General features: G+C 39.7%; 1 protein-coding gene across 1 annotated transcript in view; it reads right to left on the bottom strand.

Moving 5' to 3' along the window:
• NPSR1 (neuropeptide S receptor 1) overlaps positions 1-17,333 on the bottom strand; it is a 57,731-nt gene extending 40,398 nt beyond the window's left edge. Inside the window, 2 exon segments of the mRNA XM_035552453.1 lie at positions 4,171-4,303; positions 17,187-17,333. Of these exon segments, the coding sequence (XP_035408346.1) occupies positions 4,171-4,303; positions 17,187-17,333 (280 nt within the window).
• Positions 17,334-27,913: the final 10,580 nt, after the last annotated feature.

The raw sequence follows: 27,913 nt of genomic DNA, 5'->3' as shown, positions 1-27,913 counted from the left end.
ACATAGACATGTACACTTTTGGTCATTAAAAAGAAATTAAATACATTCCTCTGTCACTAGTAGTTGAAGTTGGAGGAAGGATATTGAACAATTAAATACTTTTTTTAACCAGAGTTTTTTGCATGCCTTGATGAGTTTTAGAATTCGTCAAATAATAACATTTTTTATTGAACAGACTGTTTAGCCAATATATTATTGTCTCATGTTACTCAAATAACTGAGTTGTTAATAGAAAAATATATATGCTCTTGTCAGCTGCTTTTACATTTTGAGGGTGGGGTTAAGGAGGCCTTCTTTTGGTAGAGCTGGGTGAAGTGATCTAATTGGATAGAATACAATCTTATTTCACCTGAAAATTTCCAGTATGATCACAGTGTCTGTGAACTTGTTGGTCTGTCAGACCCTACTCTTTGTTCTTGAACCACTTGGTGAATTCAGTCAGGAGCAAAAATCTTAAAGCCACTAAGGGTCTGCAAGGTATGTGAAATGGCATCAGGTATAGGGAGATATGAGAGGTTTCCTGCCAGTAGAGATAGCTATGCAATGAGCATAAGTTGTGTTAAACTCATAAGAAATCTATTTGGGAAAAAGTGTTTAGAAATACCCTTCCAACAGGGTAATCTTCAAAGCTTACACTTTCTGAGAAACTAAATTGCCTTGGAGATAGAAATCTGTAGGACACCTACCTTTAGTTTTAATCTTCACAGAAGAACTTGCTTCTAAGAAAAACGTTGGGGGTGGGAGTGGGTGGGAGAGAGACATATACCCAAAAGCAAGCTGAAAACAAGACAAACATGGCAATATTCCTCTTTGTTAAATTAGCTGGTGCTGAGTGATTAGTACTATTGTTCAACTCAGCTCTTAACTCTTAGCTGATTTCCTAGTGCTTAATTTCCAGATAATTTTAAAGAGATTTATGCATGATCTGAGAGTTAAACACAGATTTATATGCAGTACTGACACAGTCATTGTATAGGCATATATTTAATATGAAATATTCTCTGAATCCAGACTTCAGCAATATCTTTAAGTATGCTGAGGTGGAAGACATTACTCATATACCTACAGATCCCTGCATCCGCCAGCACCATGTTGAATTGCGGTGTAGTGAGGGATAAGTACAAGTCTTATCTGTGAATTTGCCAAGTGGGTGAGACCATTGAATTCTGGTGGTATTGAAAGAAGCCTCAATCAGTTAGTTGCTTCTCTTCTGCATCTGGCTTGGAGATGAGTCAAGAAGAAAAACAGTGCTCATTTCCTATTCATGTATTATGCATAATTTGCTTTGAATACCTTGTTTATTCTAACACAAAGGCTATATTTTAATTTTATATTAGTACTATATTAGTAGGAAGACATGAGAATTAAGTATGTTATTCAAGTATCGAGCCACAGATTAATAGAAAAGAAATTTTTAAATGGCTTTGAAATGCCTGCATTGATAAAGCTATATCCATTATTCTTCTCTCTTACTACTAGGGCAGAAATAATAAATATTTTAACAATCCAAAAATAGATGGAAGTAGTAAGATTGAGTAAGCAGAAGCTGTTTGCCAGGAGATTAGGCTTTAGTTGGTAGGATTTAAATATGCCTGGCATATCAAAGCAATGTGACAAGCCAGTATTTTCATAATGTTCTGTGTCTACCTCATAACTTGTTGTGAAAGGCTGATGACTGTTGCCAGCTTGCTTTGTTCTTATTAATATTTTTGAAGATAAGAAAGTGAAATAGCTCCATTTCAGGAATTAAGTCATTTCTTTGTGCCAAAATACTGACAGGAACTCTTGGTGAGGGAAGATAAATTAGAGGTCTGACTGCTGTGCCACAAAAAAAGAAGTCAACATTGCTTGAAAGGAATCTTGCTCTTCAAGGTGGTGTTAACTCTTTTCACATTGCAGATGTGGATGTCAAGTGGGTTTTCTGCTGTGAATTCCTATAATAAGAAATGCATCAGACCACTGAACTCAGGCACTGTTGAAGTCTGATTTTGAAAGCCAGGGATAATTTTAGGAAAGGGGAAGTCAGAAGAACCAGCAAGTTTAACATGCAGACCTTAGTCAATATGGTAACATAAGCTATAGAACATCATGTGCTGCCCACATCTAATGGGATATTTGCCTTCTTGTCTTTGTCATTAGTTATTGCAGCTTCCTCAAAACAGCACTTGCAATCCCTTCCCCTCCCATCATGCAGACTGTATTCAAATCCCCAGTAAATAGCTCTCCATCCACCTCCACTTAACTCAAAAAATTAGCCTTTCCTATGGGTCCAAAACTCCTGCTCAGGCCCTTACCCAGCACAGCAACAACAGTAGCCTCCTCCTGGTACACCTCACATGGACCAGCTTTCTCCTGATCAGTCCTGGCCAAGACACCTCTGTCTGCTTCTTGCATTATTCCTTTGACCTACACACCTGTGCCGTTATGCTGGCTCTTCATCTGCTGCAGAAAATACATGTGCTTTCTTACTCAGACAAAGCCCTTTGCTGTTTAGTTGAGCTCTTCCTATAAAGAACCATCTCCTATTACCACATTGACCTGTGCATTTGCTCTGGCAGTGAGACTGGCCCTTGTGCCTTATGCGTGATGGACACATGGGGCCATTTTCCACCCATCTCACTTCCAAAACCTTTTTCAGGACAATTGTCCGCAGTACTCTGTTCTCTGATGTCATCAGTTAGAAAGTGGACAGTGTCCATCTGAGGTTTCAGATACTCTTCTGCTCTTGTCCCATGTTACTGCTTGTCTGGCTACTTTTTACCATCTTCTGTATATTCACCTGGCATTGGGAGCAGAAACTGGCTATTTTGAAACTCATATAGACACACATGATCTGTGACTGCAGCTTTCAAAGTGCCTGTGTCAACATATATCATCTGATGGCAAATACCACTGGCACATGAAGGAAGTGACATGGAAGTCACAACCAAGATAAGAAGTCAAACTTTTTATTACAGATGAACACAAAAACCAGCCGTCAGCTCTTCTGAAGAGGAGTCACTGCAAAACTTCATCTCCTCATCTTGAAATAATTCTTACTTCACCTGTAGTTACGGCCAGTCCTTTTGCATCACTTTGCACACCTTGGTGTAGCTGTTTCAGGTGAGGGCTGTTCTTCAAATAAGACAAAGCCCTGGGTGGGCATGGTTGAGACCATGAGCAGAAGTTCATTTACTTGCGAAGAACACATGCTAAAAATTGGGGAGTGTAGTCCTTTTCTTTTCCAGAGTAAATAGATACAACAGACATCAAAGGAGGACTCAAAATTGCTGGGAAAACATGTATTAAATAGCTGTTTAGTGGATGTTGCTATAATTCCTACCATATCTTACCAAAAAAAAAAAAAAACAGAAAATATATAAATATATCCTATATACACAAGCAAAGCAACACAGCTGTCTTGTAAGCAGGGATTAGTAGCAGGACATTGTTATAGAAACAGTACACATTTTCCCTTGGGAAACTGTTAAAACCCCATAAATTCAGTCGATTCAAGGCCACAGAGAAACAATGTTCTGCTTATGCTCGTTTCCATTTCTAGTTGCTGAGATTGACATTTTACAAACCAGGTTTCTGTACATTCTCCATTTCATTTAAAAACTACAAAGTTCTTGGATCGGAATCCTTATTCCCACTGAAAAAAAAAAACGACCCAAATGCATTCCTCTCCACATTTACATTTTTGTTTCTCCCTTACTTGGTTAAACCAGACTGCAGGAAGTTTTTTTCACTCTTTAATGCAAGTGCATAATTGATGGAGCAACACTGTAATGAAGTACATTAGAAAGGGTTTTAGCAGAAAAACACCAGAGATTCATCTTAAACTAGTTTAATCTAAACAGTTCCATGACAACAGCTGGGGACACAACTTCTGGGACTTGCAGATGCAAATTTATACTGGAAGATAAGATTCAGTGAAATCAATGAGTTGCAGCTGCTGTGTCTGACACAGACACTACTACATCTAGCAACATCTTTTTAGATCAGAGGCAGACTGAGCCCTAAGATAAGCAGCTACCCATCTGTCTCATGGCAAACTGCAGCTGGATGTTAGGTGGCAACTGAATTCTTCACCATTCAACTTGCATATTCTTATTAATACAAGACCTTTTTGTCATTTTTATACTGATTCTGCACAGTTCAGATGCCCCTTTCCCTCCCATACACTACCTGTGATTGCCAACTGTGTAACAAAGAATGTCATTCGAGATTTCCGCTTCCTCCTCCATGTAGAGAAGAGCACAATGGCATTTCCAGCAATTGTGACAATAAAGAGGATCCAAAGAGTTACCAGCTGCTCTGTCTGCATTGGAAAGAAGAAAAAAAAAATCATACAGGTAGGTAAGCGGGTAGTAACTACAGTTAAGCCAGTCAGCTAACCTAGGAAAAATGAGATAAGAGGAATTTACATATATATATATATATATTTATATATATATATATATATTCTATTATTTGATTTGCAGTGCCTGCATATTACTTCTGTATTCACAAAACCACTATCATTATTTGTGTTCTGCACTGGACACCAAAATGAGAGGCACCCTTCAGTTTTCTCGTGTTGCTCCAACAAGCTGTGAAATAACCAACTGCCTTTGTAAGGAATATTGATAAATGGGCTCCTTTGGAGAGATGGGGGAAATAAATACTTCTCTTCCTCACAGCTCCAGTGAGTAGGGGTCATGCACAAGCCCTATAAAATTCAGACATCCACTCCATGATCTAGATGTGCACCAAGACTGAAAACAAAGCATGACCCACTGTAAGGAAAAGTAAAATTGCGTAGCCAGCAATACGTGAGGACAAAACGTCCCCTAGTGGTAGTGTGCACAGAGAAAAGAAGTAAGAAAAACAGTTATGCACATTCTCAAAGCATCAGGATCCTCTGGCTGCAAGAACAAGGGTGTACATATGCACGATTGCTTGTTTTGTGTGAGTGCATACAAAATTTTCTCACTCCCTTTTGGCCTACCAAAAATAATTTGGTCTTCTCTAAATGCAGATTAGTTATTTTCCAGTGGCTATTCTGTAGGTTTCTTCTAGCTGTGTGAGACTGCGAAGTCTGTTTTCTCCATATCAGCCAGCCAGCTCCGAGAAGCACTCAGTCTGGCGAGCATGGGGTCAGCTTGGAGAAAATACTCTGCATTTCTGCAAAATTCTCACTTACAAAACCTGTCTTGTGTAATGCATGTAGTGCCATGGAGGAAGACAGTTCTGCTGCTCTTCTGAAAGCACTTTTCACAGCAACAGTTTGAAGGGCACAGAGGAGGGGAACGCAGGAAAAAAAAATCCTGAAGTATCCAGCAGCAATAATATATACATTGTTATTATAGTCAGTGAGAGAAAAAATACACATATGGCTCAGCAGGACCAGTAGCCAGCACCCATAGTCACTCATCTACTGGAAAGCAAGCTGTGGCCCACGGTCCTTCAGCCAGCTTTGCTCCAGGTAGGTGGTGATGGTATCCTGTGAGTTATGTGGGCGTGCGGGAAAGGCAAGACGCGGTGCATGAGCAATGGGCTCCCTAAAACCAGGGATTAGTCTAAGTGCACAGTGAAGGCTGTGTTTAGATGGTTTCATTTTTCCCAGCATGATAACTTTTGTCGGTATAATCTGCCATTAGGGCCACCTCACCAAACTTTAAAGCTCTACAGAGAGACAGCTACTCTAAATTGCTTTTGTAGTCTGGGTAATGGCTGTATCTCAGGCATGAGTCACCATCCATCTCACCTACCCTGGGATGGCCTGTCTCCACTGATTATAGACTCACCTACATAAGACAACCAGTGTGGGCTGAATGCTTAACTTCTATATGAAGAAACAAACAAAAAAAACTACACCTATTTCATGTCTGCATGTCCCTTCCAAAACATTTGGCAGAGCAATGGTGAAATTATGCTTATACACTTTGTTTTGTATAGAAATTGGAAGGGGGTATCTTTTTGGAAGGTAAATACAGAAACAAGCAATCAAACAAACTAAAACTAAGATTTCATATCACATTTGTCCTTGAAATCAATAGGTTCTGCTCAGGGTTTGGTTTGTCTTTTCTATTTCAACACAGATCTTTAACATGTGAAGAAAGCTATGGGACAAGACTTGCTCCCATTTTCTGTGATATAAAATCAGGAGAGCATTTTCTTGAAATAAATTCAGTATTCCTGCATTATACTGATAAGGGTAAGAACAGAACAAGGCTCTGACACAAATATTTTCATGATTCTTGTAAAAGGAATACCTAGGTACCAATAGAGACTGTGTTAGAGGGGTGTTTCCTCCCCATGTAGGGGCAGCATGTAAGGTCAGCTTAAATCCCATCCTGCCAAAAAAAATCAGTGCTTTAGGCTCTACAGAAATGTACAATTAATCCAGTCTACAAAGATAACCTAAAAGGTGCAAAAGCTGAATAAGGAGAGGTAAGCTTGAAAGGCCATAAACAAAGGTATAAAGGTATAAAGTCATTCTTGGAGATTAAAGAGGTACTGTAATTGGTAATTTCAATCACTGCAGCCTCTATCAGTCTGTATTAGCCTGCAGAATGAAAACTCCTGTAGTTATTAATGGGATGCCCACCATGATAAAGGCATCCATGAAAGCTAAGACTGGAATTCAAAATGATCTTGAAGAACTGGAAATGGGCACTGAAAGAAACAGGATGCCATTCAATAAAGGAGCAGCATAGGACTCTACAGTGCACTAGATGCAATAACACCAGGTTGGGTGAGCCTTCAAAATATCATCCCCCCAACACGTATCAGGTGAATGTCCCCATGAGTTGAGCACTACCATGAAAACAACCACCACCACCAGGAGACCAACACAAGTGTCACTTGTCTCTGCTCTGACCCTTCCACTGTACCCAGCTGCTGTACTATGTCCACTTCAGGGCAATGTGGTTCAAGAGAGGCATAGGGAGATGAGGTGACAGCATTCTAGAGGATATAGCCGGGCAAAAAGACTGACTGAATTAAATTGCTTAATCTAGGAAAGAGCTGACTGCAGGAAAAGATGAGCATAGCCTTGAAGACACAAAAAGACTGCTGTTAAAAAAAGGGCGGGGGGGGGAGGGAGATAATCTCTTCTTCAGATTCACTGCTTATTGGCCAAAATCAGTGAACCAAAATTAATTTAAAATATTTTGACTTACAAATATACTTGTATGGATTGATTGAGTCAGTGAAACCTCCGTCTATCAAAGCCTTAAAAATAAGCCTTAGATTTCAGTTATAGCTGATTGATCCCTAACTTCAGTGCAGCTGCATTTTCTATAATTCTGTTTTATTCATCACACCGAGGTTGCTTAAACACAGAGGTTTCATTTCATGCCATGTTTGTTCATCAAGCAAAAATTCTCTTTTTGTAACAACCTTCAGCAAGGTGATTTTTAAAAATGCAATTAAAAAAAACCAAAAACACCATTATTTAATAATATCTTGCACAGACACCAAAGTTATTCTGAATAAAAAGAAAGATAATAACATCTCCCAGGTCCCTTGTGTAAAAGCTTTCAGTGAGGGCTGCTTTTCCAATGGGCGTTACTAATTACATTACACAAGAATGCTGTGAGGGAGACTGGTGTCATCAAGTAGTACTTTTAGATTAGAAAAAATAAAAATGCTGGTGACCTAGTTAAGGTCACAGAACAAATCAAAGTCAAGAGAATTTCCTTGGTTTGATTATAAGAATTGCATATGCTGCTATTGCACAAAACTGTTGTTTGAAGCATAGAAGTGCTTGACATCTGGAGCACATATTTGTGTTTTTCTAATTTGCTTTAAGATTAAAACCAGCTTAAGTCAATGAAGTAAGCCTCTTCATGAGTGAAATGTAAGCCAGAAAACCTGGCTGAAGAGTGTGTGCATTTTCCTTTGCTTGTAGAAGTGGTTTATTATTTTGTCTCCGAGAAAATTTCTGAATTCATAGGTTGCAATAAGTCTAGCCTGAGATGTATTGTGCTTTATATTTGCAACAAACTCCATCCCTAAGAGCCTTGTGTGTCACTCACTCATGGTTCATATACCATCCCAGGGCAGAAGGGATCTGTATGGGTTGTAAGCATTTGTTTTATTATAATATGATTTATATTTATCTCGTACCAATGACAAAATTGACCTCTGAAATCTGCCTGCAGGCTCTCAGTGCTGTATCTCTGACTTACTGTAGTGTAGGGGGTAGTAATGGAAAGTGTTTAACACCATTTCTAACGAGACTGGCTGGTCCTTTAATGTGAGGTGAGAATGCTTATAGCAAATTCAAGTCCTCCCTGACCTGTTGCCTTCCTGCTCTGTGTTCTTGGTCAGTTTGGTGAAGAGGCACTGATCCCTCATATCACAGGTTGGTAGTGACTTACGTGTCTGAGCACCTTTTTCTTGCTAGCTGGTTAAGTTCTGGGAATATGCAAACAGCCTGACTGCTTACCTCTTGTTTATTTTAAAAATAATGTTACAAATGTAACCTACTGCAGCAATTGAGATGTAATCATGGAGCAAAGCAAGCAATTTCACAAGGCACGTCCTCTTAACATGTAAAAAGAACACATAAATCTGCTTGCTAAATTGGGGATTGGGGGACTGGTATGCTCAAGATGATGTTCACCACTAGTAGATTGCATTGCACTTTCCTAAAGGAAAAAAAAAATCTTTTCTCCTCCTCTGAAAAAGTCACTTTAATTACAGACCAGGTAAGCAAATGGATGACTCTAGGTTTTGCATTATTTTGATTCTGTTATAGAAGATCTGGAGTACTGAATTTTGAATACTGAAAATGCATTGGACAGATTTGTTATTTTGGCTGCCTTCATTTGGGGTGGAACAAAAAATGGGAAGGCAAGGGAATTAGTTTTCCTGAGGCAGATGGGTGCAATGAATCTTGACTGATTCCACTTGGGGATTTACCATCTGTTTACCTCTAAGCTAAATTGTACTTTTGACTGTAACATTGAAAGAGATCAAAAAAGATTGGCTCAAAAATTGGCTCAACTTCATTAAGGAGTCTTAAAGATATTGGTACAACCTCTGAGACATTTCATAGTTTGTAAAATAAAAAATATTTTTTTCCTTTAAAAAAAAGAAAACCTCTGTTCCATACTGCCAGAATTCTCCACAGCAGAATCATAGAGGAGCTCTTGGCCTGGATGGGATGGAGGTGAGGCTGTCTCATTGCTGCCGTCTTTTATCTAATAGGAGAAGATGGACCCAAGGGAATGGAATGAAGCTGCAGCAGGGAAGGTTCAGGCTGGATATTAGGAAAAGATTATTCACCGAGAGAGTGGTCAGGTACTGGAACAGGCTACCCAGGGCAATGGTCATGGCATAGAGCTTGTTGGAGTTCAAGAAATGTTTGGACAACACTCTCAGGCGTAGGGATTGATTTTGGGGTGGTGCTGTGTGGAGACAGCAGCTGGACTCAATGATCCTTGCGGGTGCCAGACAACTGGGGATATTTGTTTCTAAGATGGAATTCGTAATGAGAAGCAATAAATGAGAGATGCAACACAGGACATTTTGATTAAATATTAGGGAAAAAAAATTCAACATGAGAGTAGACAAATACTGGAATTGGAGCACAGGGAGGCTCTGGGATCTCCATCTCTGAAGATATTCGGAACGTGAACGGACACCAGAGCAATCTGGTATTGTTTGAATTATCTCTTGAGTGGTCAGCCTTGGTGACCTCCAGAAGTCCCTCCCACCTTGAATTATGCACATACAAATATGCATAAGGCCTATTTTCTTAAGAAATGTACTTAAAACTTAAAACTAAAGTGTTTTAAGGCAGGCAGGTATTCAGATGATAGTTTTGCACAAGTTCTATATTATTTATTGTATCATAGAAACATAAACAACTCAAACCTTTGTGGAAATTTCTATGTAAATTAAAAGTCACCCTGCAAGTCAGTTGTAAAGGCTATTGGCACAGGAAGGACGCAAATATCTTAGTCTTAGGGAAAGCAACTTAAAAAGTATTAGGTGGCATTTAGTTAAAGCTTATGCAGAGGTCTGAGACAAAGAATTTCAGCCAGGGTGAGACCAGCTTAAACAATGAGCTGTCAGAAGTAAAGTGTGATGACATTAAAGTGTCCATAACTATTGTTGTGTTTACCTACACACAATATAAAGGTTCTTTAAGAGAGAAAAAAGAACAAACTTGGTTAAAGTGCCAACTGGAAACATCCATCTGTCTTCCTGTGTTGAAACTTTCAACACAAGTTAGGTTGTGAAAAGAACAACAGAAATCTGTTTGAAAATAAGCTGTAGGTGTGTTACATATACTTCAGTTGTAGATAGCAGTTCTCACTGTCAAGAGAGAACAAAATAAGAGTCAACAATAATTTTACCAAAAGAGAGAGAACAGCAGGAATACTTAGGCTAGAAATAATCTTCATACACCAAACATTAAGCATCTGACTGTGAAAGTTCAGATGATTAATTCAAACCACCTCCTAATTCTCAAGAAATATCAAAAAGAATAAAAATAAATAAAATATCAAAAAGAAGAAAAAGAAGAAGAAAAAAGGAACATCTGTGGAGAAGGAAAAGCCACAAAATAAACGGCCGGATCACTTAATTCATTTGCAGATGGACCATGTCTCAGAAGAAAGAAACACACTAAACAACTTGGAAGATCACTGAAATCTTACGGCCTAGTTGTCAGAAGTAGCAGAAATTGTACTGGCCATTCCTATAATACAAGTGTGTTTTGAAAGAACATTTTCCATCTAGCAAGTCAAAAATGAGAAGATGTCATTATAGAACACTCACACAAGATGGTCCTTAAAAATTTGTGAAAGCAATTTGATACAAAAAAAAAAAAAAAGAGCTCTGAGAAAACTCGTGAAGATAGCGAAGACTGAGAAAAGAGTCAGTTCAAAGAGAAGTTTTATATTTTTCTCTTTAAAGGTGCTTCCACTGTGACTGAATTTCAGAGGAAGACATTTGGGCAGGCAACAAACCCTCTAGGAGTTGATTTTTTTTTTTTTTTTTTTTTTGGTAGCTTGGCTTGGAATTGAGCACGATTCAAACTGCATAAATGCTAGTTCAGCCTCAGGTTTGTCTCTTGGACCGCTGCTTTCCCATTTAAGCCCTGGGGCAAAAAAACACCCCTGACTCTGATGGACCCTGGCTATTAAGTGGTTTCTCTTCAAACCCCAATATCCCCAAGCAAGCGTAGCAAAGAAAACTCAATCTGCATCCCACATTTCTCTGAGTCAGGCATGAGCTTTGAATTCAGCAGACGCAATGGTCATGCCTGATGGTTTTCATATCTTCTTCTGCACAGACGCTGCTTTACTGCAATGATTTCTCACATGATGGCTCTGTTAGCTTCCCAGCACATGACTGTAGGTTATTCTGTTATTCTAACATCAATCCTGTGATGTGTTGCCACATGAGGCCTTCACAGTACGTCAGAGATGCTGACAACAGTCACTTCTCCATGTGACTTTATGCCTGGAAGAAGGGCACAGCTAGAAAGGGACCCAAGATCATGTTTTCTGTTTTGCCAAATTTGAGAAGCAGTTTTGCATGAGTTGGTATCGGTATGGTATTACGCTCATAGTCTGTGAATGTCAATGTGTTACATAGAGGAAAATCTAAAATATTTTCTACATTTTAGACTTGGAGAAACAGACTAGGCAAGGAAACCTATTCACTAAATCAGAACATACAATCTCAAACAAAGGGGTAATTATGTGACTAAGATTACTTTCAATCCTTCTTGAAATCTGGTTTTATATATATATATGTATATATATATATTTATGTATATTTGTGAATCTCCCATTTTAAAAAATATATTTCTTATCTCTCACTTCACCATCGCAGGTGAGGCAGGGTCACTTCAGTGGGCAACATTGAATGCGTGTGAATTGCTGTGATCTTTCTAAGCACCACTAACAGCAAAACAAGCCATCCCCAGCCTGCCCTCAAATCCTCCATAGATGTTACTTGGGTAGAGGGGAAGATTCTCAGTCAATAACATATAACAATAATTCAATTTTCCTAGCAGATGGTTCATATTTACCATTCTGCTGTGTTTTGTTACATGGATAATAAACTGGGACAGTACTATTCAGTTTTTATAGGGTGTTTTTTGTTTGTTTGTTTGTTTTTTACCAGTTGTACTCTAGGGAGCTTCCACAGAAGATAAATGTATTTTGCAAATTTTGATCTCACCAGGAAATATACATTTATCATGATGTATCTATCTATTTTTTTCATAGAATATTTTGAACAAGAAGACATAATATTAGGTCACTCAATAGCCCATCCATAATTGTATGATCTTGATAGCCCTATTAAAAACTGTGAAACACTGTTCTTTCTTAATCACAAAAAGGGGTAAGATGATTAAGTGTGCCTAATTAAAACACCTCACAAACTAAAGAAATTATTATTTTCTAGGTCTGATTTTTTAGGAGAGGCAGACACAAACCCTATGGGCTGTGCAGACCATGAAATCAGAAGTGTGAGGGATGGTAGTATAAAACTGCTTGAATTGTCTGTCTCAGAGCTACACAAAGCTGGGCTGTCATATAGTCATTTCACTTCTGTGCTACCTTTAAGCTAGTAGATGAAGCCAGCCCACCCCAGTGCATTGCAGATTTGTTTCAGAAGGTGATCAGCTGTTGCATTCTCAGTGTGACAGTCCAGCACCAGCATCACTCATCACAGCATATTGCACTGGCTGTGTTAAGGAGTTCCTGACACTGTATTTGTATAGGCTTAATTTTCCTCCTCTCCCTCCACTGAAAGATAGCAAAGTCACTTACGAATTATTTAGTTTGCCCATTTTCCTAAAACTTATGATTGCATTTGCAGAGATTACCCCAGAAATTTGACAGCACCCATTAATATTTTTCTCTTATGTATTCAAGGATGGGGTGCTTTGTGCAGTCTGCTTTAAAATCAGAATGAGCAATAGTATAGGTGAATGCTTTCCGGGAGATAAAGAGACTCCGGCATTTGGATGAAATGATAAGGCCCTGGATTCCGGCTTAGGCTCTGAGGACTCCTGGAGCCACATCCTTCTTACCTGATAGTTTTACAAAACTAGCCTATGCAAACCTTCTCTCTGCACACTGGTCTTCTCAGCTCTTTGCTGAAGGTGGTAGGCCCTGAACTTTGTAATGAACATTATTCTCTGTGGATGATAAGTACGTGGTCTTATATTTGTGCTTACACTGGCATGGCTCTACAGTCCTGTTTAATATCTGAGCTACCTGGGCTACAACATGCAGATACTGGCAATGCTACTGGGGTGGGGGGTGGGGGTGGGGGAGGCCAGTCACTGTCTGTCCTTCCTGGAAAAAAAAAAAAAGAGGGGAATTTTAATTATTCATGAAAAATCCTTTGTAACCATTTGTAGTGGATTTAATGTGCATGCTGTTTCTCCTGAGAGCTCTGATCCTTTGGTGTCCCTGCTGGGGTGATGCTGCACAACACAGGGACCAGGGGTCATGGCACCAACCTCTGGCCCAGTGGTTGGGGTTCCCACCTGGCAGCATGGGATTGGGATTCCCAGACAACCTTGTGTAAAAACAGCAAAACTCTTGTGCCTTGCTGCACAGGTGGAGACTCAGATCTACACATCAGGAAACAAAATAAGGAAAGGTACTAGATGTGGAAGGCAGGACATAGCGGTGGGAACGCAGTCCTGCCAAAGAAGAAATAATGACTGGGACTTTTCTGCACCCTAACCTTTACTCAGTTGCATAAAAGTATGGCATCCAATTTACCAACAGATTTTCTTTTAAAAGAAATGAAACTACTCAGGAGTGCCTAAGCTTCGGAGCTGCTGGGGGCCTGGGGAGGTCCTTCCTCCAGCCTTGATGAAGACCCCTAGCCCTGTTGATCATTGGTACTCCTTTCTCAGCAGAATGCATTGAACCTATTTGGAGATTTTGGCTTCACCCCAGGCTCTCCAAGCAGGTTTCTAGTTTGCACCTTGTGTCCCAGGTCCCCAAGAGTCAGGTATGCAGAGCCGAGGGACTCCAAAAGTGGAGGGAGGCCACAGGTGTTCAGATAATCTCTGATCTTTTCAGCTTACTGTATTTGGCAGAGGGCAGTTGACACTTGCTTAGAGCCTTTTTACACATAGATTAAACACATATGGGGGAGATTGTAAAGGGTTGTAATGAACTCTCCTTTGGCCTGGGAAGTTTGATTTGTAAATAATACCAATTTGCACATCTGTTCTGAATTTGGTGCTGGCAAAGCCAACAGGGCTTCTAGAGTTTGTGGTTCAAGACAGTGAGCTACCTGCATGCCTCATGTAAAGGCACTCAGGCAAGATAAGGTTTGGGCTTTCAGTGACTCTCTGCCATCACACAGCAGCAAGACCTGCCCGCAGGTGGGCAGGAGCCGCTGTCTTTGCTGTGGGAAGCCCCAGCTCACCTTGCATGCCCTGTGGCACACCTTGGTCCTACCCCATAGGGTGTGACTGCACCCCAGCTCTAAGGCTATCATGCATGGCAGCAGACTCACACGCAGCTTTGGGGGGCAAAGCCTCATCTAGCAGCTGGCCAAGCAGCTACAGTAATGACTACCAGAAGGGAAGTACACATTCCTCCAAGCGGATGAAATGGTCAATTTCGCAGCAAATAAATAAAGAAAGGAAGAAAGAAGAAATCTAATTGAACTGGCAAAATGCTTTTTAAACTGAAGCAGCACAGGATTTAGCTGTTAAACTCTGAAGAGGCGTGGAGAGAAATTCAAAAGTTTCTGAAAGAGGGAGCAGGGAAGCATTCATGGTTCAGCTCTGAGTCACATTATTTTACTTCTGCAATGTTGCCACCATGGTGTAACCCAGACAGTACCAGTAGGTGGGTACAGGTAGTCCTTCTGAAGCATGGGAGGAAAAGAAGAAAACAGTGCTCCCTTTTCGTCGCATAGTTCAAGATGTGTATGAGATACCCTACAGAACTGACATTGGGTAAAATCCTTAAAAGAATCATTAACGTAGGAATTGCTGCAGGTACTGTGTGGGCATCATTCCCTAGTCTCCATTTATTCATTTAAATCATGTTTTCCTATTATGCCTTTGGTAAGGTAGATTACACCTCTGCATTTCCCAAAGAGAAATAGGTGCACTTGCTTGCTTTCTGTTGGACATAGAGCCACGTGGCAAGTCCCCACATGCCACAGGCACAGACCATGTCCAACTTATCCTGGAGTTTTCTGCTTCATGGCCACCCAGAGTGTGTGGTTAACCTGCACCTGTGTGGTGGCTGTTTGTCCAGTCTCCTTTACTGTTAGCAATGGGCTACGACATGTTTGAAAATCCTAATAAACGGCCAAAGCCTCATTTGTAGCTATATTTTGAGCACCAAGTTCAAATTCTATGGGTTTTCAATCTATTCAGCCCATTCCAAGGTGACCTTTTATTTCCTTAGCTGTTTAACCAGAGCCCTGTGAAGAGGAAGGAGATGTCTCCCTTGCTGGAAGGGGTAAGGACATGACCACCACCCAGAGCATGGGCAGTGCTGGTGGAGGACAGCCAACCCAGGCAGCAGGTATCAGCAGCACCTTCCACATGTGAGCATTTACTGAGAACTGAAATTGCTGGCAGGGAGCCCTGCCTTCCTTGCACAGTAGTTGTCAGAGCAGGTGCTTTATTCCTCCTTTCCTGCAGCAGCAGCACCAGCTGTCAGCTGTCTCCAGAGTCAAAATATTTCCATGCTTATCAGCAGCTGGTAATTGATGTGAAATCAGTGAACCTCCTCGCAAAGTTCATGCTATATTTGCCAGAGCTAGACATCAGGCAGCAGAGTGCAAGTCTAATGAGAAGCTCTCAGCTAACTGAATCAAGTTTCTTTTAGCAGTGGATGAGCACACGTGACTATCCATGGTATCCTAATTATTGTAATTTACTTATTCTGCCCTATTAAGAAGCATTTTTTTCTGCCTGGGGACTTTCTAATCATGGAATTAATGTGTCACTTTTACCACTATAAAATACTGCTCCCATGACATTTTTCAGATTTATAGCCCTCAGTGTGGAGAGAAGAAAGGAGCTAAAGAAGAAGTAGTTAAAAAAAGGTTTTGATCCTTACTTGTGTTGTTTTTTCAAGAGCCTTTTAGGATTCTAACATGAAGAGAAAAATAAAATAAAAAGGGAAAACAGAAAGTTTTCACGCTTGAAATCCCAAGAAAGACAGTACTGTCTTACCAAGAAGAGAAAAAAAAAAGTAAAAAAGTATAATGTTAAATGAGACCCAAATTAATGAATTGTAGGACTAGAGATCAACTTTTTCCTTAGCAGAGGTGAAAACCAGTGGTAACTCATTTGATTCCACATGCATTGTACCAGAGTACTATCAATCTCCTGGAAGTCAAAATTCATCTGAATGTATCCCTGATAACCAACAATATTCTCAAACGAGGTGAGTGCCTACGCCTTTCTGTCTGAAAGTGAAGCTCCAGAGGGAACGGCAGGGTACTTCTTGTCAGCCCTTTTAGTAACTTGAACATAACTAATACAACTACAGTAAAGTGACACATGACACACGGCATGAAATTAAGCAGTGAAAACAGGCACAGAAAGCTGAGGCAAAGATCTAACTCAGCACCTCTTTCGTCTTTTTCCTACATTCACATATTGCAAGGGTGATGTTTATTTTGGGAGATGAATGAATACACTACTCGTGTCATTCAACAGCATTCACTACTGGATCATTCATCCCGCATGTTCTTAAAGAGATGCTGCATCCCCCTCTCAGGATGAAAACAAATAAACCAGCCAACTAATTAAAACCTCTTGTTTTTAAAACAAAGAAACAAACACACACACAAAAAATCTGTCTCACTTGTGTGCAGATGTTTGTTACAGATGGAAAATTGAAAAGAAATCCCTTATGTCAAGACTATGGCTAGAAGAAATTATGTAAAAGATGTGTTAAACTAATATGCACTTTTGATTGAAGATGCATGTATAATTACAATGTCACTTTAGAAAAGCAGTACCACCCCCTCTTCTAAGGGGAGACAATTGGCTAAGACCTGCAAGTCTGAACTCCAAATCCTGTAACTCTTGTTTTTCTGTAAATGCCTCACACATGCTGTCACCTGTCTTGCGAGGGCAAAACCCACAAATATACAGGCAAAAAGTTCAACAATCCTAGGTGCCTCCCTGCAGAGGTGCTGAAAATGCACCAAAGCTTGTGAGAAAAGTAATGCACTGGCTGTACCTTAAAGGAATAGTAAAAGGATCCCCACTCCTCTTCTTCCACCACTTCAGTGAAAGTCACTGTCTCAGTGCAGGTAACAAGGGTGAAATCCAGCCAGCTGGTGCCAGCTGGGGACCTGCTGCTGGCTTCTGTGGAGCTGACCTCCATCACTGGGTTCTGCTTGAATTGTCTAGGTGCTTGTTTTCCTAAGCGTTCATGCAGACAAGTCTCTCCCGTAAAAGCAAAGCAGCAAAAACAGCTTCTCACTGCTCCACCACTGGCTACCAGAGGCATCAGGCTTCAGTGTAGCTGAGTGATAAAAAAATAAAAAAGCAGAGGGGAAAAAAAAAAGCCAAGCTGGCACCAGCCCTTTGAGCTCTCTTTCAGCATATCTCTATCAACAGCTGTTCACATGCTCTTTCCAGCAGCTGGACCAGTAGCTGGTAAGAAAGTCATCACACGTGGACCCATCCATATGCCTTGCAGGCTCGGGACTCTCTGGCATCCACAGTTGCCAGCTCTGGAGCCAGGCATAGCTGTAAAAGCACGGACCTGGGGCACAAAGTCATATTTAGTGCATCCAGAACTTGTTCAGCTTAGTGGAGTTGCTCTGCCTTGAGACCTATGCAATCATAAGCAGTACTCAGTCTCTTTTCACAGCCATGTCCCACCAACTCAATTTCTCCATTTCCTGTTACCTGCAGGACAGAAGCTTGGAGGGACTGGAGAAACTTCTGGGTGCCCAAGCAATATTCAGGCTTTGCCAAGATACACTGAAGTCATCCAGAGGAGGAGGGTTGGTCCTGGCCCATATAGATAATTAGAACCATTCATGAAGAGAAAGGACCAGCACTGATCTATATGCACCAGTGATAAATACTTAAATGTTGCACCTGTTGGAATATGAACAGATAAATAGAAATTTCTCAGAACCACCATGTTTAGCTGAAATCAACAGGGAAAACACTCATTAATATATTATCTGAAAGAGAGGAGGAAATATTTTGGATTTTTTTTTTTCCGACTGATCATGCAGGCTGACTGTGAACCCCTGCTATAAAGTATTCAGGTAGCATCCAAGCTTCCTGAAAGCATCCTACCTCTTGTTTATTCTTCCTTCCTTTTTTTTTTTTTTTTAACCTTACTTTCTCATATTTACGGAATAAGTTAAAACTTCCTGCACTGAATGTTGTCTTTTGGGGATTTTTTTGGCTCCCTCATTCCCACACAGATGGTAGTCTCAAGCATACTAGAGGTGCTAAGAAGCTTTTCAGTACATACATGATCCTGCACAGCTCTCAGGACTAAACCAAGAGTGACTTTTCTTGTGGCTTTGCCAGCTGGTTGTTGTAAGTAATGCTTATGGTGTTAAAAAGGTAATTCAGGCAAAAGAAGAGGTAATTCAAGTCTTCCATTACTGTTACCTTTTCTGTGTTCGATTATTTTTTGGTCACTGTCACTGCCCCGCTTCGTTGATGGCTGGTTTTGATGAGATGCTGTTTTGTTTGTTTGTTCATTTGTTTGTTTTGTGGTTAATCACAACATTTTAAGACATGGGCTGTCTGTGGTACCATATCTATAATTAAACTAATTCTCAATGGAAAACAAACAAACAAACAAACAAACCACTTATTTTCTTATTTTTTAAGCCTCTAAAAAAATATCGGAAATTTGACGTTTGGGTTTGCTCCCTCCACCCTCCACCATCCCCAAGATTAAGCAAACTGTTTGAAACCCCTGGAATGAATGGTGAAATAAAAGATTTTACTGACTGAATCTCAAAAGCCTATAGCGGGCAAGATCAAATCCCAGCAATTCCTCGGTGGATAATGAATAGCTGATTGATTCCTACAACCGACTTTGTTTTCCTCAGCCAGGAGTTTGAAAAGTCTCTGAGAATTTCAGTGCTTGAAGAGATTTAGGTGGTTTTACATAGAGAGAAATTGAGTCTTCACACTATTTTTACAAAAGATGCTCTCAAATTATTTTTTTAATGTCTTTATGTGTTTTATAAAAACACATTTTTTTCTAATGTATAATAAAATGTGATTTTTGCTTTCTTAACCTAACCTATTTCTCTTTTTAAGTCTCACTATTGTACTACACCACATCATAAGCATGCTTCCTATATAGGAAATATTAAGCAATTTTGAAAATAATCTTTAAGCAAAGAGAATGGAATATTCAGAAGAAGAACAGAGAAGACTTGTTTTAGGGACTACTTCATTTGCCATTCTTTTTACCTTGGTCTCAGAAGCTACACAAAATTGTATTTCTCAAATATAGCTTTGAACCAAGGGACTGGAAAACTAGAGCATAAATGGTTCCAGTGCAAGCTAAGTAGAACACGTTGCAGCTGCTGTGTGTAACAAAGCTTTATGCTCATCTTCCGTGAGCAGACACAGGGGGGAGACCTGCAACATGCATCTCATGTCTCCCCATAATGGCATGGTTTTCCTTACTGGGAAGATGAGGAAACAAAAAGTGAAATCAGGAGATTAATACTGTGCATAATGTTGATCATTTCCCCAAATTCAGCTGATCTGAACCTTCAGATGCACCTAATAGTTTAAAAAATTAGGCACGTCTAAAATGCAGAGGCTCAGGATTATATATGTATGTGTATGTTTATTGTATAGAATTTACAGTAGAGTTGGCTTTTCTGTATTTAGGCTGTATTGGAAGGAACCTGCAAAAATATTTAGATTCTTGCTGTTTGTAGTTTCCTGTACCCTGGAGTAGTTAGACATAATCATATTAAATGCAAAGAAGAAATAAGGCTATCAGGCTTCAGAAAGAAAGAGAATGAGATATTTCTTGCTCCTAACAGTATGACAAGTTAATTGCTTTTCATTAAAAACAAACAAGCAAACAAACGCCCCATGTCCTTCTCCCCCAAAGCTGACTGTCTGGGGCAGTGCAGAGGGGCTTAGCTGCTGATGCTGGTAGTGAGGACCACTGGAGAGCTGCCTTCTTGCATCCCTGCTGCACAGGAACAGCCCAGAAATTACACATTAGTGACACAATCCCTGTTGCCTGACATGGAAACCTGCATGAAACATCAGTTTATTTTCCTTTAATTTTGAAGCTGCTTAGCATGTATGTTGTTTTCTGTTTGCACTGTGCCTTTGGCGGGGTGCAGTTCTGTTCAGCATGGGTCGGAGATAACCAGGCTGACAGCGATGGGACCAACCAAGGCTGCAGGTGGCCCCAGCGCTGGGAAGGGATGCCCATATTTCAGGGCTCTTGGAGGTCAGCTCTGCAGGTACAGCAGGGAGGGCACCATGTGTGCCTTCGCTATGGTGGGGCTCACGTCTAGTGCTGGTCTCTGGCTTGCATGATCCACACCTTGTTCCAGCTCCCCTGCACGACTTGCAGCGATGGTCTGATGGTTCCACATAATATTCCCTTATCTGGGGTGTGACTGTTCCCCCAGTATTTGCAATCACAATTTTACAAATTTTTTAACCTCACCAGGCAGAGACAACATCAAGTTTCTAAATCCTCTAAGACCTGAAATAGCAACGATCTTCTATGAGTTAATTTCTGAGTTCTGAAGTTAGAGGCTGGCAGATGGAACTGAAGAGCCTCTCCCTTATACAGAGAAATATGTGTTTGATTTTCTTTCGGAATCTGTACAAACTCAAATTTGAAATATTTAAAGCCTTCACAGAATGAGATGATAAATCTCTGCCTAGGTCCAGCCTGATTTCTGACCAGTCAGATTCTATCCAGCTCTGAATCAGATCCCCAGACTGCCAGAGGGTGGATTCTTTCTATTGATTGAAGTTTTGGATTAGATCTTTTGCAAAAAATCTGTATTTTACCATTAGTAAAGAAGGAGGGTCATAAAAATCAGAGAGCATTTTTCTAATAGTAATGATAAAAGATGAGCACTTTATTCCTCTTCTATAGAAAAATCAATTTTTCAAGGAGAATTTTTTCACATCTTCATTTCTGCTTGCTGTATTAATTCAGGGTGGTCCATTTTAAAGAAAGGATTAATGGGAATTTATCTGTATTTGCAAATAAACTCTTGGAGAAGAATAAGCAATTCTTAAGGAATTGTCTTTGAGAAGAAGCATGTAGGTGAAGAAAGTGTGTAGAAGAATGCCACTAAATATGAATGTCATGTCAGTGGAAGTGTCAGACATTCCGAAATTTCAAATGCTTTCCTCTCTTTGTAGCAGCACAACCATGAAGAAAATAATGTATTTCACAAGCGCCTGATTCTCCCAGGATAGTTGGACAGAATCACAGGTATCTTTAGCAAAAAAAGAGCCAAGCCCCGTGACCTGAAACAGAAGCCTGATAAATGTGCATTCCTATACAATATCAAGGCAGTCAACATCATATCATTCATTATATAGCACGGGAGCACTCCTGCTTTCAAGGAGCTGAGCAGGTATCCAGGATATGGGTATGACACCCATCCCAGCAGGTCCTGGCAAAATGTAATGCATGGCATACCACTCAGTAGACAGCATGCTACTGTTCACAGCTCCCAGTCACCAGAAAGATTTTCTTTCAAAATCCACCCTTCTCGAAGCGCTGGCATGCCCACAGTAGCTGGGATGGGAAAGCAGCTCCGAAACAAAGCTGAGCTGCCAAACGGGGAGTGCGGCTGCAGGTGAGCCCAGGCTGGCCCCAGCAGGCAACATAGCCACCTCACAGAACGTGTCCGGCCACGGGGTGACCACAGGGAGCAGAACACCAGCCGTCTGAGTGTCCTATCCTTCCCTCCTTCTGCTGCAGGGCCCCAGTAACAAAAACAAGCACAAAGGCTAGCTGAGAGTGGGCAGAGAGGGCGTGCAGTTGCAGCTCCCATTATGTCTAAAACTGGCATCAGCAGCTTTTTGTGCATTTATGCAGTCTCCTGAGCTAAATGCCAGAGTCTTAGCAGGGCCACAGCTCTGTTTAGCACCATACAGGAAGGCTGTTGGAGGAAAACTGAGGTCCAGATTTCCACAAGCGGATGTCTTGCAGTGCTTTAAACAACCACCACCAATGGTGGTGCCTTTCACTGCTTTTAATGCATATGTGATTTCAAACCAGGAATTATTTTCAGTACAGTTTTCATATTGTTGCTTTACAGAGTTTTTCTTCCCTTTGTCCACATTTAGTTGAACTACAACCAATTCTCAGTTCATCTTTGACTATATCTTACAGATGTCACATCATGACTGCTTGGGGAGAGAAGTACTTCTTTCCTCCCACCCCTCAAGTTCTGCCTACAACCTCCAGTGGTGGCACACAAGATGTTGAATCCATCGTTAAAGCCTGCCATAATTTAAGAGTTGCTCCCCCATTGGAGTTCAGAGGATGCCTGGAGCTGATGAACCTCTCCCTTCCTCTGCAGGGGATGAAGAATAATCTAATGGCTAAGACATGGGCTTGCAGTTCTGGGAAGATACTAAGCTCCTTGTTCCTCTACAAATTCCCATCTCAGATCAAATGGTACTATAGATGCTACAAAGAGAGAAGAGGGATATTGAGAGAAATCAGGCTAATCCATCAACACTAAAAGCTTGGGAAAAGACCAGCACAAACTTCAATGGAGGTCAAAAAAAATGGAGGACTTCTGTGCCCAAGGGGAGGTAGAAAAACAAAAGAAAGTGTGGTAGTAAAGAATTTAAAGTGCCTGTATCCCAGTCCTCATTTCTGTGGAAGAAGTTGTATCTGAAGTAATGAATACACTCTGTCTTCTGGCGATGAGCAGCAGTGTGGAAGTGCAGATTTACAAGGGAGGTGGAAAGCTGTTAGATGAATTGCAGGACTTTTTATTGCCAATTACAATTTCATGGCAGGGTTATTATTTATTAAATATAGAAGCAGCCAGTTGAATTCTAACTGCTCTTAGGCTTAATTCCACTTACAAAAAGGCCAAAGAAATTATGCAGAGCTAGAGGAAAAACCCTTTGCAGTAGCAGGCATACTTCTAACAGCCTTCACATCTGCATGCATGCACACATATGGAAAGAAAGAAAACAAACCACTCTTCTGAAGGGGAATGGGTTACACCCAATTTCCCTTTAATAAAGCCTAAGATGGAGTAAACTAAATGTACTGCACTGCCACCACTAACAGGCATGTGAAGGACAATTTGAACAGTGTAACTTCCTCAATTATTGAAGCTGAGGATTTGAGGCTCTCCAGAGAAAGATGTACTTCATCCACTGCTTTGCCCTCCAAAAGCATCATGTGGACAGAAAAAAAGTAAAACAACTGTTCACAGGTAGAATATGACCCATGTCAGAACTGGCATGGGGGGTCAGAAGTCAATATCGACTGTAATATACAATTGAATCCCAGGTCATTTCTGTAGAGGAAGAGGATGTCTATTTTCAGGCAGCACAAGGGATGAGCTATCACCGGCTTTGTGCCAGCATTTATTTTGAATTCTCTTGATTGCAGAGCAGGGGTAAGGACTAGGGAACAGAGAGAACTAAAGAAATACTCAATGAGGCAACTGTCTCAGCTTCTTCAAAGACCTCACCTAGAAGCAGTCTTTATTCCTTTGTTTATGTATATAGGTGCCCCTGTACATTGCCATGAGCAGTGTGTTTAATAACATACATTGGCCAAAACAGTAATCCAGATCTGGTAGGCAGTACAACAATATAGGTTTCTGGTGTTAGACAAATGACACTGAAAATAGTCTTCTGCAAGCCAGTTCTTTGCAGACTGGAATAGAGGTGTAAATTACTCAGTCCTGTGTGATTCAAAATTTTATTTCCAAAATCCTACAGTCTTTTGCTAATACACTTTTCAGGAATGCCTCTTTAGATACTATTGGGAAGTGTTTAGAATATCAAGGCCATTGTATTCTTGTTCCTGATCACATTAAGAAATATATTTTCATTTAGAAAATTAAAAAATATGCTGTTATCATTTCCATTTGTGAACAAATATATCCATTTGATTATGGTTTGGATTCTGTGAAGAAAGAGGAGTAAAACAGGACTACTCCACACACTGATTTGGAAGCAGAAAAGTTGTTCAAAGAAACAGTGTTATCTAAAGAAAAATACACAATTTAGCAACGTTTTGGAAATACTTGATATAAGTACTCACATCACCTAGTGACTGGACATAAAGCAAGTTGTAACTGCTCACATCAACTCAGTGCAGTATTGCTGTGCCCCACATTTAAATAGACTTTCGTGGCTCATAGACCACTGGACTTACTGGCATTTCAATGAGATGCACAGAATGATTTGGATATCTTACGGCATTGATTCTTTGCTCACAATTGTACATGTACTATGACACAAATGCTCTGACAAATGTCAGAATGGGCATAATTACCCAACTGATCACACTATCCCTAGCCAGCCTTTGCTAGCTACCCTGGGAACAACTGTTCTACCTGCAGTGAGTTATGGAGAGGTAGTGCCAGATTCTCATGGAAATAAATGGGCTTAGGTCTCTTCATCTCACAGGCTGTGCACAAGTGTGTGAGCTGCTGATCTGGTTTTCTGACTCTCCTTGTGGATAGACTATTTTTTTCTTCATATGTAAGTGACTATATGCTTATATGTATAAGCAGAGCTTATTTACTGTTTCTATAGACAAAATAACGTCTCCATTTGTTAGGCAAGATATTTCCAGTCTGTGTATGAACATACCACTGATTCACATCATATTGCTCTTGTAATAAAGCTAGACAGAGTAAAACAATAAGTACCAGTTAGGAAACGAGTTCAAAAAGTTTCCAGTGCTTAACAGTTGTGTGGGTGGAGTAAAATAGCACACACAAAACATGATTTGTTAGTCATTAGAAACAAACCTGGAATCAGCATGAGCTGTGGTGCTCCTGCTGCCCAGAGCCAAGTTTTCAGAACTTCTAAAAAGACTAAAATTGTTGAAGAGTTTTTTAGTTTTTCTCTTCAGAGCAGAAAGGATCTCTGAAGAAAAAAAAATTATGCATTCACATATGTATCAAATTAGGGAGAGATTAAATGAAGGAGAAGCAAACCATCTCTGCATTTGAAGCATTCATCATTTTTGTAGCACAATTTGCTTTAGGAGAAAATAATGTGTTCTGTGGTTCTGAACACGCAAAATAATTCAAGACTTTATATGAACTGCTGCTTGGGGATTAGATGAGGATTTAATATCTTTCTCAGAGACAGAATTAATTAAACTCTCTCCTCTTCAGGAAGGTGATGAGCAAAACAATACATAGAGCTTTGATTTATTTCTCTACAGAAATAAAATGTGTATAATAATTTTTCATTTCAATTTCTTTTTTAAAAAATGAATCATTTAAAAAAATATCATAGGAGTTGCTTAAGGGATTTTAACACACTTCCAAAATGTCAGCTAAAATTGAACCATTGGGTCTCCTTTAGAAAACTTTGAAAATCTGTTGTTACAAGCTAAGGAAATACTGTTTAAGTATTACCAAGGATCTGTCCTTTTCTTTCATTTTTCATATGCTTAACAGTGGAATTGATTGGGAAACCTATTGGTTAGTTGATAGGCCTCACTGTTTTTCACATTTTCTATGATCATCTCATAAAAAGATTTGATACTCTTTTCATAAAAGACCTTGACAGTCATCTGAAGGCTTCACACACACACACACACAATCATTTTTTGTTGGCAAAGATTTTCGATCCTCAAATTTTATGATGTAATGTTTTTCTAACAGAAATGTCAAAGGGATATATACCGTGAAAAATAGCTGTTTGATCAAAGCTCCAATTCTACATCAAAATAATTTTCAGTAGTTTTTGTTTGTTTGTTTGTTTGTTGTTTTTTTTTTTTGCTTGCTAGTTCTAGGAATCCATAATCCATTCCCGGATTCTCTCAGATTCCAGTGCAATTTGGTCTGCTACAACTTAATGCACAGCTGTTATCACCGGATCAGAGTATTTGCTGAATCTGGTAAGAATGACGATATCAGAACAATGCAATGTTTTAGGATTGTGACTTTAATTCACCTGCAACTACATGTGGGATTAACAATGTCTTATATTCAATAAACTCTGGAACACAAGTAGTACCTAACTATATTTAACTCATTTATGTGCCTTGCACTTTCATAGTCCTATCGACAACAGAAACTTGTGATATCAGGACAGGAACATTTGCTGGGGTAAAAGTAAATAAATAAGAAAATAAAAGAAAAAGAAAGAAAAACAGAAAAGAAAAGAAAAGAAAAGAAAAGAAAAGAAAAGAAAAGAAAAGAAAAGAAAAGAGAAAAGAAGAAAAGAAAAGAAAAGAAAAGAAAAGAGAAAAGAAGAAAAGAAAAGAAAAGAAAAGAAAAGAAAAGAAAAGAAAAGAAAAGAAAAGAAAAGAAAAGAAAAGAAAAGAAAAGAAAAGAAAAGGAAAGGAAAGGAAAGGAAAGGAAAGGAAAGGAAAGGAAAGAAAAAAAAGAAAAGAAAAGAAAAGAAAAGAAAAGAAAAGAAAAGAAAAGAAAAGAAAAGAAAAGAAAAGAAAAGAAAGAGAAAGAAAGAAAAAGAAAAAGAGAAAGAAAGAAAGAAAGAAAGAGAGAGAAAGAAAGAAAGAAAGAGAAAGAAAGAAAGAAAGAAAGAAAGAAAAAGGAAGGGAGGAAGGAAGGAAGGAAGGAAGGAAGGAAGGAAGGAAGGAAGGAAGACACTTTCATTCAAATGTGGGTACATTATTTTTGTCTCTTTTAAAGCATGTCTCATAGGTGAATTGATGTCTCCCTTCTTTGACAAATTAAGTTTTTTTGCATTTACTTTTTAAGCAAGCAGCCTGAAAGGATCATCCAAAGTCAGATACGGTAAATAGGTAGGGCTCATTTTCTGGTGTTTGGATTTGGTCCGTGCATTGATATTTAAGTATGAGGACAATGTATTTACCACCAGCCAAAGCCCTGAGCAATTACAGGAATCATACCCAACCTCTCATTTTCACCGTAGGATTTGTCTAAGCACAGTACTGTTTACACACCCTCTGTAGCTGAATTATATCACTATTTGCAGGTTAATTGGAAACCCTTTATATGTGTCGCTAATCAGAAGAATTGCTGTGGCTGCACTGAATGCACAATTGAATGTGGTCCAACTGTGTTTCACTCAGTTAACCAAAGGCAGGTGCAAATGACACTTACTCTGAGATACTTAAAATTCAAGGGAATGAAAAAAGTAGGAAAAGACACTGATAAGCTGCTGAGAGGAGCAACACTCATGGGAAAAAAAAATCAAGACTTTAATTTCTGTGCTGACTCATTGTCTCTCTGTGCAGTTTCAGCAGTCCACGTTGCTTCTTTTTAAATGACTGGATGACCAAAACAATGAAAAAAAGATCAGTCTTTTTACTACTAATAGAGAAATAATTAAGAAAACCTTATTTCTGTAATCTGAGTTTTCCATTTCAAAGATCTTAATGGAGAGTTTTCTAAGATGTATTCCCCATTATCAGTCATCTTGCTACCAGCCATCTGTCACCACAGCCAGCAGCAGGCACTACAGATAGCCTGTGATCTTCAGTAAAGTCTGTTCAGGTACAATGCCTTTCACCAAATTCTTTTAACTTGCATGAAAATGTGAATCTGAGAAGCTACGCTAAGTCACAGGAAAGTATGAAATTATATTTGCAGACCATATGGCTGGTGGTTTTAGGGAACTCAAATAAAAATCCAACTAATCTGGTCCTGTGTCAGGGTCTGAAAGTCTGAAATGGCTTTCACCACCTCGTGTCAGGAGTAACACAAATTAGAGCATCTCACAGGAAACCTGCTGGTACCTGGTCTTCTCTGTTCTCTCTCTCCACCA

The sequence above is a fragment of the Cygnus atratus genome, chromosome 2, assembly GCF_013377495.2.
Source record: "Cygnus atratus isolate AKBS03 ecotype Queensland, Australia chromosome 2, CAtr_DNAZoo_HiC_assembly, whole genome shotgun sequence".
In the NCBI taxonomy this organism is placed as follows: domain Eukaryota; kingdom Metazoa; phylum Chordata; class Aves; order Anseriformes; family Anatidae; genus Cygnus; species Cygnus atratus.
This window is presented reverse-complemented; position numbering and strand designations above follow the sequence as displayed.